General features: G+C 35.2%; 2 protein-coding genes and 1 pseudogene across 7 annotated transcripts; all 3 read right to left on the bottom strand.

Moving 5' to 3' along the window:
- Window positions 1-2,104: 2,104 nt before the first annotated feature.
- Window positions 2,105-2,752, bottom strand: LOC104750472 (uncharacterized). The gene has a single exon (XM_010472267.3). The coding sequence runs from the start codon at window positions 2,635-2,637 to the stop codon at window positions 2,137-2,139; it is 501 nt and encodes a 166-aa protein (XP_010470569.2). The 5' UTR covers window positions 2,638-2,752; the 3' UTR covers window positions 2,105-2,136.
- A 757-nt stretch (window positions 2,753-3,509) lies between these two features.
- LOC104750469 (LEAF RUST 10 DISEASE-RESISTANCE LOCUS RECEPTOR-LIKE PROTEIN KINASE-like 1.4) lies at window positions 3,510-13,584 on the bottom strand. Of its 5 annotated transcripts, XM_087492386.1 has the most exons (8): window positions 13,346-13,584; window positions 9,919-10,510; window positions 8,565-9,113; window positions 7,185-7,811; window positions 5,430-6,146; window positions 5,148-5,177; window positions 4,400-5,047; window positions 3,510-4,313 (listed from the first exon to the last, which is right to left on the bottom strand). In XM_087492386.1, exons 1-8 carry the CDS (start codon window positions 13,517-13,519, stop codon window positions 3,676-3,678), a joined length of 3,975 nt encoding a protein of 1,324 aa, XP_087348512.1. In that variant the 5' UTR covers window positions 13,520-13,584; the 3' UTR covers window positions 3,510-3,675. The 5 variants fall into 5 exon arrangements, with proteins under 5 accessions (XP_087348512.1, XP_087348510.1, XP_010470566.1 ...); XM_087492384.1 differs by lacking the exons at window positions 5,430-6,146; window positions 13,346-13,584 and having other exon boundaries at window positions 7,185-8,751; window positions 9,919-10,665; XM_010472264.3 differs by lacking the exons at window positions 5,430-6,146; window positions 7,185-7,811; window positions 8,565-9,113; window positions 9,919-10,510; window positions 13,346-13,584 and adding an exon at window positions 11,177-11,893.
- On the bottom strand, window positions 13,420-14,678 carry LOC104750468 (putative glutamine amidotransferase GAT1_2.1 pseudogene; annotated as a pseudogene). Its single transcript, XR_015585021.1, has 3 exons — window positions 14,256-14,678; window positions 13,961-14,166; window positions 13,420-13,549 (listed from the first exon to the last, which is right to left on the bottom strand). The product of XR_015585021.1 is annotated as a putative glutamine amidotransferase GAT1_2.1 pseudogene (transcript).
- Between the last annotated feature and the right edge of the window lie 1,932 nt (window positions 14,679-16,610).

Below are 16,610 nucleotides of genomic sequence, written 5' to 3'. Positions count from 1 at the left end.
TAATCATCATGCTATCTATTGTGACAATTCAAAAATATGCTAATATTCATGAATGAAAACAAATTGCCATGAAGTCTCATTTAGTGTGTGACCAAATTCAGAATAGCAAATTAGCAAGTACAATAATTGTTCAAACTTGTCAATATCCTCATAAAACCACTAAGTTTTTTGTTTCTTTAAACACCTCTAATTAAAGGTAATGGGGGATTTTCAAGAGAGTAGAAAATGTTACGAAAAAGTAATAAAATTTTTGGTATGCATCTTTTTTATGCGTCAGAATATGTGTCTTTTATTGGTAACCATTAGTAAACTACAAACAATGCTTTCTTTTTTATAACAAATTTAATCCTTTGAAGCTCCATACATTTTCGAATGAAAACCAATTGAAATTAATTCTTACTTAGTGTGTCACCAAACTAAGAATAACAAGTACAACAATTGTATAAATTTGTCATATACTCTGTAAACCACTACATGTGCTTTTTAATACCAATAATTAAAGGTAATGTCTTTCGGTATTGTACAATGGTTTTTTTCTTGCTTAATAATATTAGGGGTGAACCTCTCTTCTTCACTCTCTCTTTAATAGCCATTCAAAATTTATCATGTAATATTATATTTAAAAATAAATAAAAATTCAAAATAAAAAATAGAACTATTTAAGGAACAAAATATGTAGACTTTTAATTAATGAGTTTATATATTTGTTTGAGTTTATAATAAGAGTTTGAGTTTAGTCTTTATAATTATATATATAGAACTATAGATTGGTTTGGGTTTTTGAAATAGCGATTAGTCTTTATAATTATATATATGTTTTGACGGATTGATTGCATGTAAAGCATTTTTTGTGAATAATTGGTGAAACGTTTTGAAATTTAACAATAATAATATTCGTAATGATTAATGTTTGAAATAAGTTTTGGTGGCTAATAATTTAGTTTTAGATTATTGTAATAATTGTAATAATAATTTCAAAATATATATAAAAAAAAGAAATTAGTTTATTAAACAAAAAATTCTCTCAAACGAAAAATGTTTATATATTTATTTTCAAAAATAGATTTTACTTACAAAAAATATTTATATAGTCTTTTATAATTTAGTTTTATCAGACAATTTTAAAACTCGCACAAACTAATCTAGTATACAATAAACTATATTGCGTGAACTTTAAATCCGTTTAAAACATCACATAAAATATAAAATTAATATTTGAAAACAAGTTAAAATTTAACATATTCTTTTTAAATTTTTGTAATCCAATTAACTTATGTAATCATTTATAACGTTGTAGGCCAATTCTTTAAATGAAAACAAAAATTCATAAACTCTCTCGTATTGTATGACCAAATTCGGAAAAATTATTGTCAGCTACTTGAACTATACACCAACACATGACTACACATACAAACAATATAAATATCTTATTAACTACATCAACTATTGTCAATCACATAACGACATCCATAAATAAACATAGGTTTATGTGTACAACACCATAAACATTTAACTCCGGTGGTTGGTTGGCCAGAATCCGGCGTTGACCAATGCTGACCGGTATTGTCCAGAAAAAATACTCAAAAATATTTTTTTTTTCCTAAAAATGATATTTTTTGTTTTTATGTATTTTTTATAAATAATAGAAAAGATAAATGATTTTTATAATTTACAAAAACAAAATATAACAACAAAAAGTTATACACCAAAATTTTATGTATTGTGGGAAAGAGTGAGTGAACTTTGAATCCGTTTAAAAAATCACATTAAATACTCCACAGACTTAATATTTGAAAACAAGTTAAAATTTCACATATTTCCCTTTTTATATTTGTAATCTAGTTAACGTATGTATTCATTTATTGATCGAGACAACGTTGTGAAAACATTTGTAGGCCACTTCTTTAAATGAAAACAAATTGTCATAAACTCTTATTGTGTGACCAAATTCAGAATACTTTACTTGTTCACACTTGTCAATATCCTCATCAAACCACAAAATTATTATTGCAATTTTTCACGAAAAACTTGCAATAATAATAAGACCTAACAGTCTAACACCTAGACAAACGAATTGGGAAGAAAATATAAACAACCGATGAAAGATGTTAAATAAGTTTATTTTGTTTCAAGAGTTTACTGTTCAGGAATAGTTACAAGAACTGGACGCCAAGATCGTCGAAGTAACCTACATCGAAGTGTAACAGACGACATGGGCCTCCTAACAGACCCGTTAAAGCCCACACTCCGAGCCGCCGTTATCTCTTCTCCACCAAAACCTCCGTTAGTATTATCAACGCCGTTAACCGTTACATCATCCCTCTCCATCTCCACCTCCATCTTCTTCTTCCCCTTATCGCCTCCACCGCCGCCGCCGACACTTTCCTCAAACGGAGGCGACGAAACAAAAAGCTCTCTCAGCTTCCTTCGAGATCGGATCTTACCTCTCTTATCCGATTTATTCGATTCTTCTAAGTTGTTTTGGATCTCAGGTAACCGCCACCGATCTGATGATGATCGGGTGAGTAACAAACGCAGCGTTTTACGGCGGCGGAGGTGGATGACTGGACTACGCGTTGGACTCTCCGCGACGGTGCTGCATTGAGTAGCGAGAAGCTTGAATTTTTGCAGAGACATATTTGTGATTCGATCTCTGTGTTGATCATTTGGATTGGTTTAGTGTTTTTTGGATTCGATTCGTTGCTTCGTGTGAGTGAGTATGAGTACTCGTAGTGGAGGTAAAGGGAATAAGGGTGACTAGGATCAGCACCATTCTTGAAGAAGATAGGTTACACGTGGCAGTTAGAATGAGTGTTACTTTTTTTTTTTTTGGGATATTGATATGATAATTATTATTTAATATGCCAGCGATCTTCTTTTTTGTATTTATATATTAAAATAAAATTAATGGGGCTGATTTTTTTTCAATAAAGGACCAAAGAGATAACAGAAAAATATATGTTGAAAAAAAAAAAATTAACATCAAATCCCTTAGATACAAGCTAGATTCAAAACCTATTTGAAACATAAAAAGATGGATGAAATTCTTTTTTACAACATATGTATACTCAAAAACTTAATAAATGAATCCATACGTTTTACTTTTTTCAAATCTACAAATTTTAAGAGAAAAAGAAAATGGTGGGTTGAGTTTCTAATTACTTTGAGTCAATCTTGTTTTATGCTGACAAAAAAAAAAAAAGTTTCTAGTTACTGTAAATATTTTACCATTTCAATCTAATTTTGTTAGTGTGTATAGGTTTAGGGTTCCAATGGTTGTTGTTGTTGGAGCAAATAAATCTGTTTGTAGATTAAATTGTTTTTTATTTATTATTTGTAATGTATATTTCGTAGTGGTGCACTTAGTAAAAAAAAAAGAAAAGGAAAACTTGTTTGTTATCCATCTTAAAAATAGAATGTGTATTAATCCATTAACATTAGTCAAATTTCTAATTTTGCTATAAGCCTATAACAGCTATAAGAATATGAAGATTATAGGAATGTACATCTCTAGAAATAGTAATGTCATTTTAGTTTGTAACCAAAAAAAAACGTTATCACAGAAATAGAACAAATAGGTCCATTTCTTAATACAGCCTCTCTCGTCCAAAAAACGAAAACAATAATAATTATTTAAAAAAAAAAAACACTTACAGTTCACGGACGATTCCCTAATTACAAACTCGCCGCCGTATCAGAACTACTCGTCCACTTATCAGTCTCCGGCGAAATCGGCGGCGGAACACTATTTCTCAACAACCCAACATCATCACCACCACCACCATGTTCAATATCCACAACATCCGGCGACTCAACGACCCCCACACGCTTCTCCCCATCCTTAATCCCTTTCAAAATCTCCACAATCTCATCCATCGAAGGTCTAACCTCTCTCTCCTGTTGCAAACACCGGAACGCCAGCTCCGCCACAGACATCATCTTCCTCCTCACATCTAAATCCTTCTCAAACCCTAAACTCGGATCCACGAGCTCGTGCAACGCGTTGTTCTGGATTTTGGATACGGCCATGTTCGCGAGGTTGATATCGTGACGGTGTCGAGTTATGTCCACCGCTTCTTTCGATGAGATTAGTTCGGTTAGTACTACTCCGAAGCTGTACACGTCGCTCTTCTCGTTTAATCTGTAACATTGGTAATACTCTGGATCTACATAGCCTGGTGTGCCTTGTGGTGCGGTTGAGATATGTGTTTGATCCATTGGAAATAATCTCGAAAGTCCGAAATCGGCAACTTTGACTTGGTAGTTATCTTCTAGGAGTATGTTAGTAGTTTTGACGTCTCTGTGTATGATTTCTATATAAACAAACACAGAGATTGTGAGAAATTTGCAAATGTATTTACGAGTTTTCGGATGTTAGATGTTGTTTTTTTTTTTTAACCTGATTTGTGGAGGAAAGATAACGCGTTTGCGGTTTCGATCGCCACGTTTAATCGGGTTGACCAGCTAAGAGGACGAGCTTCTGCGCGGTCGCCGTGTAGATGTTCAGCTAGAGTTCCGTTTGAGATGTACTCGTAGACTAGTAGAAGCTCTCTGCTGTGTCTTGATGTGCATCCGTAGAGTATCACTAGATTCTGATGTTTTATCCTTTTCAAGATTTCGATCTCGTTCTTGAACTGTTCTACGCGTTTTAGCGATCTTTCGTAGAGGCGTTTCACTGCTACTGCTCGTCCGTCTTTCAACATGCCGTAGTAGACTGTACCGAAGCCACCATCTCCGAGCTCTCTAGAGAAATTCTCAGTTGCTTCTTCAAGTTCTTCGTAGCTGAAGACTTGAACTCCGTAGTAGTCGCTTCCGTTTGGAAGGTTAGAGATTGACATTGAAGGAAGATAAGAGTGATTGCTACTAGAGGAGATTGTTGTGGAAGTTGGATTTCTTGATGTTTCTCTACTTGAGTAAGATGTTGTTGGCAAGTCCTTGCTTGTGTACTGAGCTTCTTGTGTCTTTCTTCTCCGTCTGATGAGTAAGAACACACATGCGACGACTAGTAGAAGCACCCCCGATATAGAAACAGCAGCTGCAATAATACCTAGAGAAGGATAAAAAAAAAGGAAATCGTAATAAGTCTGTGATGTTGCCTATGTTAATCAAATCAGTTGTTGCGAAAGAACATGAAAAAAAAGAAGCACCTGTATTTGCTTTAGTAGACTTCTTGCCATCTGCATCAAAAATGGAATGGCGCCAGAAAAAAGGTTAGTTGGACTTGGAACTAAATACAGAGCTATAAATGAAAAAAAAAAAACTTGAGTTTCTTTCTTCTGTATATACTTTATCAGAAACTGTAACGATGTTTTGTAGATGATCTAGTCAAAAGGTTTGTGGGTTGGTAGGGAGATTTAAAGAAGGGAAAAGTGGTGGTTCTTGAGGAACAACCATTAGGAAATTAGAATAAGTAGGCAAGATAATCTTACCCTTGTTTGTAGAACCGCAAACACCGTTACCTGGCTGATCATCTATACAATAACAGACAAACCCACTTGTTTTAAGTTGGTGATTATATCCACAAGCACCCCCAGAGTCTCTGCACTTCTTACAATCTAAGTTAACTCCAACCTCGAAACTCTCTTCAATAGCCTTATTTAGATTATCTCTACTTGGACTACTCTCGAGTGTGTTCAGTGCGGTTCTAGATGCGGGGGTATTGACGTTTATACTGCAAGATCTCCTAAAGTCTATGAAAACCGGACTATACCCTTCAAGTAGAGTGGACACTAGGTTTCTCGTCACGTAGTAATTTTTGCTATCATCATTCCCACAATCAAGCTCTTTCACATAAGTAGAAACAAATGCTGAAAAATCTTGGTTGCAGTCGTAATAAACGGTCAGCCAGTCGGTGGTAGGAGCAATTGGAAGAACCGTTTCGTTGAAAGAAATCTTTAAAGAATCTTGGGAACATGGATCATCGCTATAATCGGATCTGGCGAGTTTTATGATACCAGAGTCATAGTTCGCCGCTAGGATTTGGAATTTTACAGAGGAAATGCTAAGCTCTGGAAATCCTCCGCTACAGTCGAGCTCGAAGTCGGGGTGACCGCAATCTTTTCTGCCAGGAATCCAGAAAGGGTACAAGAGACCGCTCTGATTGCCACAACTAAAAGAGGGACTGCAGAGTACGTGATGCTGCTCAGCTGAGAAGACATAAGATGGGAGGATGACAAAGAGCATCCATATGAAGCTATAGGCTATAGATTTTGATAGGGAAAGAGACAAGTTGATCATTGTGTTGCAGACTTGCAGGTGAATAAAGAAAATGGTGAAGATGAAGGAGAAGAAGACGAAGAGATGAAGCAATTGGGAATATGTCTTGGTTTTTTTTGTAAGACTTGAACTAAAAGGAACACATGTTTGTTTGGTCTTTTTTCGACCAACCTTCACTTAAATATTTTCATTTAATGTTTTCTATCTGGAATTTTATATATATTTTCAAATCGAAGTTTCTTTTGGAATTAGGTGGCTTACGACGACGACTTTGAATGGTACTAATATTTATATTGGTAAACGATAATGCGAATAGTGTGATTGAAAAAGAGTTTTTTATCATTGTTTTTTATAGAATATAAAACGAGTTCCTACTTTGGACTCTTCTTCATCTTTTATTTTTAAGTTTTTTACTCTTTTGTTTTTTTTCTGTTACGACGACTTTCAAAGTCAGGTGTTTGGAATTTTCTCAGAAAGAACCTATGGGAAAAAAGAATATCATAAAAGTAGGACCCTTTTTTTCACATAAATTGACCAGCGCACAAATCATGTCCTAGTTTGGTCCATTGGTTTCTTATCAGTTCTAGAGAATTTAAAGATATTGTGAGTATTGTCACAAAAAAAAAAAAGGGATATTGTGGGGAAGAAAAAAATGGAGTGTGGGATAAGGCAAAGAGCGTTTACTAAATGGAAGAAGAAAAAGTGTAAGAGAGCTTGACTGCTAAGTTAAATGCTAATTTGTTTGAGATAGAAGAAGATTCAAATAAATGATTATAGGACCATTTAATAGAGTGGGTTTTGGGGGTAGTGGTGTAATGTAGATTTTGCTAAAGGTTGTGTTGCTCTTGGGAGGGGTCTATTGGAACCCCGATGGGAGATATACCTGTTTCGGCCTAGAACTCCTCATCTATAAGCAAAAAAAATACTAAGACGGCTATTAAAACGATGATGATGTATAAGAAACTTACCATCAGGTGTATGGAGTTTATAGCAACTTGAGGATGAGGCTTCCTTGCAGCAAATCTGTGTGGTATTTTCGAAGCCGCAAGTTCCACCAGAGGATGAACATTTTTCATGACAAACTTTATCATCAATCTTCAACTTCACCTCAAACCCTTGGCGTAAAGTACTTTCCAAATGTGCCAAACTCAACTCTTTTTCTTCTGGAAGGAAGCTCTTAGGAACGTTAATCGTGAAAATGCCTTGACAGGACTTATGATAATCAAGGTTTTGAGAGACCGAGACAGGGCCTCTACCAGGACAAGTATAACAGGATTGGTAAGAAAGCTTAGTGTCGCAGAGGTAGAAAACATTGAGGCTCTTGTAGGTTGACGAGAGCTCAAAGATTTCGGGAGGCAAAGTTGTGGTGGCTGTGAAAGTAGCGTTGCAAAAAGAACCTTGAAGCTCTGCTCTAGAAAGTCTAAGAGTCTTAGATGTTTGATCTATATGGAGAACATTGTAAAGATGGTTTGAGATGATTAAAGAGGTAGTGTTTTTATAGCAGTTAAGCTCCAGCAATGGATGACCGCAAACTTGGGGACGATTCCCACCGGAGAAGGGGAAACCAGCCGTGATACTCCCACACTGAAACTTAGCTTCGCACCACCCAAGTTCTTTATCACTTGAAGCACAGAGAAGAGAGTGAAATAAGGAGAAAAGGAAGAATAAGAACAGACAAGAAGTTGAGAGATAGTACATGATTTGTTGAGATCTGCGGAACAGTGTGTCTTTTGTGTTTGGTTTATGTTGAGAGAGCAAAGGAAATGATTTAACCAAAGAAATAAAGAAAGAGAGAGGCTTGAAGCGGAGACTTGGGGTGTTATTATTAGTTTACTTTGGAAGACTTTTTATTCTTTGCTTTCTCTTTTCTCAAAAGCTAAAACTTTCGAAGACTTATGTTACCATTGTGAAACTCTCTTTTTAGAAAAAAATTGTGGGAACATTATATGTAAAGAGGAAAGAGCCACTTATTTAAGTTGATAGACGACCCCGGCCATCATATATATCATCCCTAGTTGGAGGATAATTTCAAACCAATAGTTTATATCTTGATCACAATCTCTTTATAAGCTCACTAGTAAGATATCTCTAAACGTGTGAAAATTATTAGAGGAAGATCAAAACCTATATCACTTAGAGAAATAAGCTTACTAGCTGTTTGAAATGTCAAATTAAAGGGTTAAAAAATATGGTATGCAGGATGAGAAAGAATTGTTAGACTACGATCTTAGGCTTCAGTTTGTGAGCAAGAAGAAACTCAATAAATATCTTGAGTTCATCATCATGCTCATACTGCATATCTCAGGGTTATTAAAAATAAAATCGCTAACCCAGCGCAAGAAACTTACCAGTTGGTGGTTTGCATTTAACTCCAGATGGCAAGGTTTTATCGTAGCGACAGATTCCATGAGAGGATGAACATTTTTGACACGCTTTCTCATCGATATTCACCTTCACCTCAAATCCTTCTCTTAAAACACTTTCCAAAATTTGCAGATCCAACACTTTCTCTTTTGTAAGGAAACTCATAGGAACCTTCACGGAGAAAGTGAGAAGGCAGGTCTCATCATATATAGGGTTTTCAGACACGTAGATCTTACCTATCTCAGAACATGTATAACTCGAACGGTGAGGAGAAACATATTGGGAACGGTAGAATGTAACGCTCTTGTAGTTTTGCGAAAGGTTGAGAATATCTAGAGGCAAGGTTTCGTTGGTAAATATAGAGGAGCAAAAAGGCTCTTGCAGCAGGTCTGGATTGATAAGTCTAAGAGTGTAGGATGTTTGATTTATATGGAGAACATGGTACAGATGGTCTGAGATGAGAAAAGAAGTGGTGTTGTTATAATAGCAGTGAAGCTCTAGCAATGGATGACCGCAATGTTTGTGACGATCCCCTCCCCAGAAAGGGAAACCGGCGGTAATGTCCCCACACTGAAACTTATCATTTTGGCATGACCCATGTTCATGTTTACTTGAATCACAAGGAAAAGGGAAAAATAAGGAGAAGAGGATGAACAAGACTAGAGAAGAAGTGGGGAGATGGTACATGTTTTTTTTTTGTGGTCGATGTGTCTATTGGGTTTAGTTTGTGTCGAGAAGAGCGGTTTAAATAAAGAGAGAGATAAGCATAGAGAGATGTCGTGGAAACGTACGGTGAAGAGACTTAGGACCTAGTCAAGTTGGATACTGACAAAAGCAGAGAGACTTGGGATGTCTCTAATAGTTTACTTTGAAAACATTTTATTCTTTGTTGACTTGTTGTATCTTTTTCCAAAGTAAAAAAAAAAAATTGAAAGACTGCTCTTACTATTGTGAAACTCTCTATTAGGATATTGTGGGAACGCTATATGGTGCATGAATCTTGATATAGGCCTTTTGGCTTTTGCAAAGTGTCCAAGGTTTGAGAGTATCAGGTACGTTAGTCATTTTATGCACTCTTCGAAACTTAAAAAAAAAAAAGAAAGGTATTAATACGAAAACTGACTGACGTGGAAGAAGAAAATTCGATTAGTGATATATCACTTTAGAAAAATCGCTAACTTGCTTGTTTGATATGTTAATGTTAGAGTAGGGTTAGAAAACTCAATAAGTATCTTGAGTTTTACCATCATGCTCATACTGCATATATCTTAGGACTTAGGCTCATAAGAACCAACCGCTACTTGAGCATAAAATGAAGAAAATGGATATGAAACTTACCAGTTGGTTGATGGAGTGGAATGCATTTAAATTCATATGGAAAGTTTTCATGGAAGCTACAGGTTCCATGAGAGGATGAACATTTTTGACACGCCTTCTCATCGATCTGCACCTTCACCTCAAATCCTTTTTTTAAAGCACTTTCCAAATTGGTCATATTTAACTCTTTCTCTTTTGTGTCGAAACTCCTAGGAACGTTCACGGCGCAACTTGAAAGGCAGGTCAGATGGTCTTTAGGGTTTTCAGAAGATAAGATAGGACCTATCTCAGGGCATGTATAACTCGAGAGTTTATGAGTAGGACAGAAGCAGAGGTAGAAAACGGTTAGGTTTTTGTATGCTGGCGAAAGCTCAAAAGTTTCTGGAGGCAAGGATGCTTCCAAGTTAAAAGAGGAGCAAAAAGAGCTTAGAAGCTCTGCTCTGGCAATTTTAAGAGTGTTAGATTTTTGATGTAGATGATAAACATAGTATTCTTCTTTTGAGATGAACAGAGAGGTGTTGTTTTTGTGGCAGTGAAGCTCCAGCAATGGATGACCGCAATCTTTGTGACGATTCCTTCCCCAGAAGGGGAAACCAGCGGTTATGTTCCCACACTGAAACTGAGCTTCGCACCACTCATGGTCTTGTTTACTTGAAGTACAAGGAAGAGGGTGAAATAAGAATAAGAGAAAGAACAAACAAGAAGTGGGGAGATTGTACATGTTTGGTTTGAGATCTATGGACAGTGCGTGTTCTGGGTTTGGTTTGTGTTGAGAAGAGCAGAAGAGGTTCTTTAAATAGAGTGATCAGATAAGCATAAAGATGAGGTGGAAACTGTGAAAGGCCTCAAGACCAAGTCAAGTGAGAATTGAATAGTGACAGAAGCGGAGACTTGGGATGTCAGTATTAGCTTACTTTTGAAATATCTTTGGTTCTTTTCTCTACGCTAAAAATTTCGAGGAAGCCTAGATGAGGTATTATGCCAAAGTGTCCCACACGTAGTTGATGAGGTCTCAGGTTCGAATTGCGGATGAGTATGGGAACACTATTAGGTACATAAGTCCATTGATGTAGTATTTTAAATTGATCGACGATCCTAAACCAAATATAGGTTGATAAACAATTTGATCATATTAGATTTTGAAAAATTATAATTATACTCTAGGGACATGCGTTTCATGCAGTAGAGACATAGATTAGTAGATTACTAGTTGTTTTGATATGTCTAAGCTAAGTCTAATTAATTGATATGAAATGATAGAGATGCATAAGAAACTTACCAGGTGGTGAATGGAGTGAACATTCTTGACACGTTGTTTTCTCGGTCTTCACCTTCACCTCAAATCCTTTTCTTAAAACACTTTCCAAATTTGTCATATTCAAATTTTTCTCAATTGTAACGAAACTCTTAGGAACGTTCACGGTGAAACTGTCATGGCAGCTCTCAGGACGTTCAGGGTTTTCAGACACTGAGATCTGACCTTTCTTTAGACATGTATAACTCAAATTGTAATGAAGAAAAGGTTTGCAATGGTAAAATACGGTGAGGTTTTTGTAGGTTGGCGAAAGCTCAAAAATTTCTGGAGGCAAGGATGCGTCGGTGAATACAGAGGAGCAAAATGGTCCTTGCAGGTCCGCTCTGGCAAGTGTAAGAGTGTAAGATGCTTGATCTATATGGAAAACTTGGTACACATGATTTAAGATGTTTAAAATGGTGATGTTGTTTTTGTCGCAGTGAAGCTCCAGCGATGGATCACCGCAGTGTTTAGGACGGTTCCCGCTCCAGAAGGGGAAACCAGCAGTGATGTTCCCACACTTAAACAGAGTCTCATGACTCTCATCACACCAATCCTGATTACTTGAAGCACAAGGAAGATGGTGAAATAAGGAGAAGAGGAAGAACAAGATCAAACCAGAATTGAGGGGGTCATACATGATTTTTGTTTGATCAATGAACAGAGGAAGTGCTTTTTTTTTCCAATAAAGATAGAAATATAAACCTAAATATGAGGTGCAAACGGTGAAGGGGGTTAGGAGACCAAGTCCAATTGAGGGTTGTGACAAAAGCGGAGACTTTGAACAGTTATTAGTTTACTTTGAACTACTTTTTGTTTTTTTGTTCTCTAAGCTACAAACTGAAAAATATCTTTTTTTTTTTTTTTTTTTTTTTTCTTCTGATAAAATATCTTTATCTTCTTCACCTTTGTGTATTCTACAGATGTATGTATCTGTTATATCTATATACAAATTGAAAAACATCTCACGTACCATTGTGAAAATTTTCTATATAAAAAAATTGCGAAAACACAGTGGTTCAAACTGCGGATAATTACGAGAACACTATTTGGTACATGAATCATGCATGCTGCAGTCATTTGAATTGATGGATCACCAACCATTGCAAATTTACAATCAGCTCAAACACACGTTTTTGGTCACTAATAGCTATGTTGACTGATATGTTGACTGTACATGCCCACGTCTATAGATGAGTCTCCAACGATCGAGCATGGTGAGCCATAGGTAAAGGATAGTTTTGTTCACATACTGTATATGATTATTATTTCTTTGTTGGTTTTTCGAGCAAACAATTCCTAAGTCTCTACTTATTTTACGGTGATATACTAGATTTTAACCCGAGGTACAGCGTGTGCATATAATTTATATTTTATATTGCATTTGTTTGTTAAATATTAGATGTTTTGCAAATAGAGGAATAACTAAATTTTCCGGACGTTTGTGCAGCTAAATGTTTATATTAATTTTTTAACCCGCAATATATTTTACGACCATTTGTTTGTTATATTTAGTTTGCTTTGTTTAGTGTTTGAGATTTTATTTTAATTTTTAATTATTATAACAAAAATAAGGATCTAAATATATAATAATAAGTCATTTATACGCTATGATTAAGTCACATTTTTCTTAATGATTTAATTATTTTACACAATCTTAGTTAAATTAGCTTAATTTTATATGTCAAATATTCTAATATTAATAATGTTAACAAATAATAAAATGAAGATTTAACCCGTGTTAGCACAAATTTAATGATATTTTATTAATTCCAACATGTCTTCTTTATAACCCATCTACTATAAACCATACTATATAGTATTTTAAACTTTTTAAAATTTTACGTATTCGTAATATTTTAAAATTTTATTAAGTTTATAAATATTAATTATAATATTTAAATAAATGTGAATTAAAGTTCTTCTTAGGTTAATAATCAAAGCTCATTAAAAAACCAAAATAGGAATCAAATTGTTGTTTTCTTTATTTGCAAAGAATTCAGAAATAGAACCAAAGCACAAAGTAAAAACACAAAAAGAAATTGAAAAACCAAATTTAAGCATTTAACAATACATCATTATAGTTTTTAGCTGATGTCATTGAGACGTGATGTTGAGTTCATTGGCTGAGGCATGAAGCTTTCTCTCCAACACCTCACTAGAGATCTTCCCCATCAATTGATAGAAAGTGATGACCTCAGAGAGTCTCTCAACGTTCATCTTCTTCATTATGTTCATAGCTTTCCTCTGCTTTTCCTCATCAAGCCTAAGCTTTTCAGTAAATGATCCACCGTTCCTCATCGTCGCTCCCATCTCCTTTAGCCTCATCTCTTGCTTCACACTTAGAGCCGTATTTTACTGCGTCCACATCGAAGAAACAATTACGCATGTGTTAAGCTATGGTCATCAAAGTCACACTATCATTGACTTTGGAAGATCACATAGTTCGACCAAACCAAATAAATTAAAATTTATTGTAATTTCATATTATTAATTTATTGTATATGAAAAATGTATTTAGCTGAATAGAAGAATCACAGAGAAATAAATATTTTTTTTTTGTTTTTAATTTGAAGCTAAACCAATGAAAATTTAAACAAATGAACCCTTAATTAAATTATAAACCCTTGCCGACAATAAAATAATACGTACTTTTAGCCCTTAAATATACGAAAGGCCAAAAAAGACTCCTAACCTCTTTCTCCCTTGCAATAATAATATGGATCAAGATAATGTTAAGTTAATACATAACGGTTTGGTGTAATGTACCTCAAGAAACTCAGCTCCAACTTCAAGTTCTGATTCTATGGATTAGTTACTCATCGAAAAAGATCTAGTGTACATAGACCTCGCAAGCGAGAAGCTACTGACAAGTAACTTTCTTTTGTTCTCCATTTCTGGATTGAGTTCCAATTTCTTAGGAACAATGAGCTATTCAGCTTCTTTTGGCATGCAATAACTGCTTTTGAAAATTCCTGTCAATAACCAACCACAAAAGAACATGAACTCAATGATCCGGTTAATGCATGTTATTGGAGAAATTTTATATAACTATATCACAAACCTGATAAGCAACAGGACAACCAGGAAAATCAAATTCTTCGAGACCGTTCTTTCTCATCCTCTCTGGATGGAACTGTAAACCCACTAGGAACTTTCCCTCTTCAGGATTGTACATATCAGGGTCATAAAACCCTTCAATCAATCCATCAGGAGCAAAAGCCATTGGCACGAACCTTTGTGCCAATCTCTTAACCCCTTGGTGGTGATAACTGTTGACCAAGATCTCCATCTTTTCTTCATCTAAGGAATCTTTAAACCATTTATGCAAAGGACTGTTTTTTACTATCTTCACCTCATGTCTATAACCATCATAATCATCATAATCTATGTGATTTCTTTTGTTTTCCTCAGAGACGTAATTTGTGACCTCTGTCTCAAGGTCTTGATAAAGACTCCCACCACAAGAAACATTCAAGACCTCCATGCAAGTTTCATTAGAATAATTAAACAACCGTGGTGGTCTTATCCATTGATTATATATATATATATATATATATATATATTGTTCTCTACCATTCTAAGTGGCAAGAAAAATTAGTTGTATATTTTATTTTATTATGATTATTTAAACTAAAATGTTATGCTCCTTTTTAAGACAAGGATACAATACCTGTGATCCTCTACAAATTCCTAAGTAAGGAATGTTCTGTTCTAGGCAGAGCTTTGCTAGGGCAAACTCAATAGAGCCTTTTTCCTTGTCGATAGCTGTATCACTTGCGTGTGTTTTTCTAATCTCGTCGAGTTCTTGAGGTGATAGGGAGGATAATTCGGACTCATATAGAGAAGGGTCGATGTCTTCTCCTTCACAGAGTAGAACTCCATGGATTGGTTTGAAGCTCTCTAACAACTTGTGAACACCAGACACTCGTGGTACAAAGGGGCGGATCTACGTTGTAGTAAGGTAAGGCACGTGCCCTACACTAAGTCTTAAATATTTTCAATTGATACATGTATCGTACTAAATTTTAGCTCAGTTGGAAAAATGTGTCTTATGTAATTATGTTACAACTTGGGAGAAGGGTTCGATTCCCCTTTGATACAATATTTTTCATTTTTTACTATACCTTCCCACAACCTTTTTGCTATTAAAGAACATTTTTACTAGTTACATATGGCTAGTGCCTTATATGAATTTCTCCCTAGATCCGCCACTGACACTGGTACAGCACCGTACTCGACAATAAGATCAAGATGGTACTCACCTAAACCGAAAAAAAAAAAAAAAAGCAAACATAAACTTTTTAAAGGTCTAAGGGAAAATGGAACAACAAAACGTAGAACATTCGAAGTATATCCATCAAAAGGACTATATATTACCAACGAAATCGACGAACTTGTTCTTGCGACAAGAACGCGAGGGAGGATCTGAGATAGATCATTAACGCTTGGATTCTCCATTTTCTATGTGAGCTATATATGACCTTAGACGCAGAAGCTCGAGTGGTGTTTAGGTTATGAGTTGAGAGAGGATGAGAAAAAATGGAAGGTGAAACATACTAAGTCACAGAACAAAACATTTGTTGGGATCTCCTAAGCTTCCTGCGTTGAGTAAATTTAGTGTTATACTAATATATATCTCACATGGTGAATATATGTAAAATTGTAGCAATATGCTTCCTGTGCGCATGCGCAGCCGGGTAAAAATTATATGAGCTTTGGTTTCCGACTGCAGAATATATAATATGATCTTGCTTTTTAAATGGTGGATAAATCAAATAGAAAAATCGTAAAACCGTTAGTGGATAGGAAGTTGATAGCTCTATATTATTAAAAAAGTATTTTGTATTGTTTTTGTTTGGTTTACAATGACAAACGTGATATTTAAGAAAATACGTAACAAGTTTCATTTAAATGTCTAACGAACAAACGAGAATTTCAGCAATTTTGTTTAATAGTTACAACTTACAAAACATATACATTTTTTCGTATAAGTATAACATGTTATTTTTTAATTTCTAATAGTAGCCCTCTTGCTTGAAGCCGCAAACCAAAGTAAGGCTAATGCTCATCAACCTTTTCAGATCCACATCCAAAAGTACATGAAATCATAGCTCTGCAAACCAACTGATGCACTCACATCACAATTGTCAAAAGCATTGCGGCGCCTTAACCTCTACAACTAGGGTGATATGATTAAGAAGACTTCTAAACCGTCATCTCATCCGAGTCAAACACATCATTATAAACATTCCTCTTCTCACCATGTGAGAAAAGAAGAGCTTGGAGGACGGCGAAATATCATTTATGCAAATAGATGTCACACTTCGATAAATTGATCCATGATATATACTTGAGTTTTTGATCGTGTTAGTTCCTGCATTAGTTGGTATTAGAACCCGTTTATTCATACTGCTGT

This window comes from Camelina sativa, chromosome 16 (genome assembly GCF_030686135.1).
Source record: "Camelina sativa cultivar CO46 ecotype springtype chromosome 16, ASM3068613v1".
Classification (NCBI taxonomy): Eukaryota; Viridiplantae; Streptophyta; class Magnoliopsida; order Brassicales; family Brassicaceae; genus Camelina; species Camelina sativa.
The sequence above is the reverse complement of the archived record's forward strand: the minus strand, read 5'-3'. Positions and strand labels throughout refer to the sequence as shown.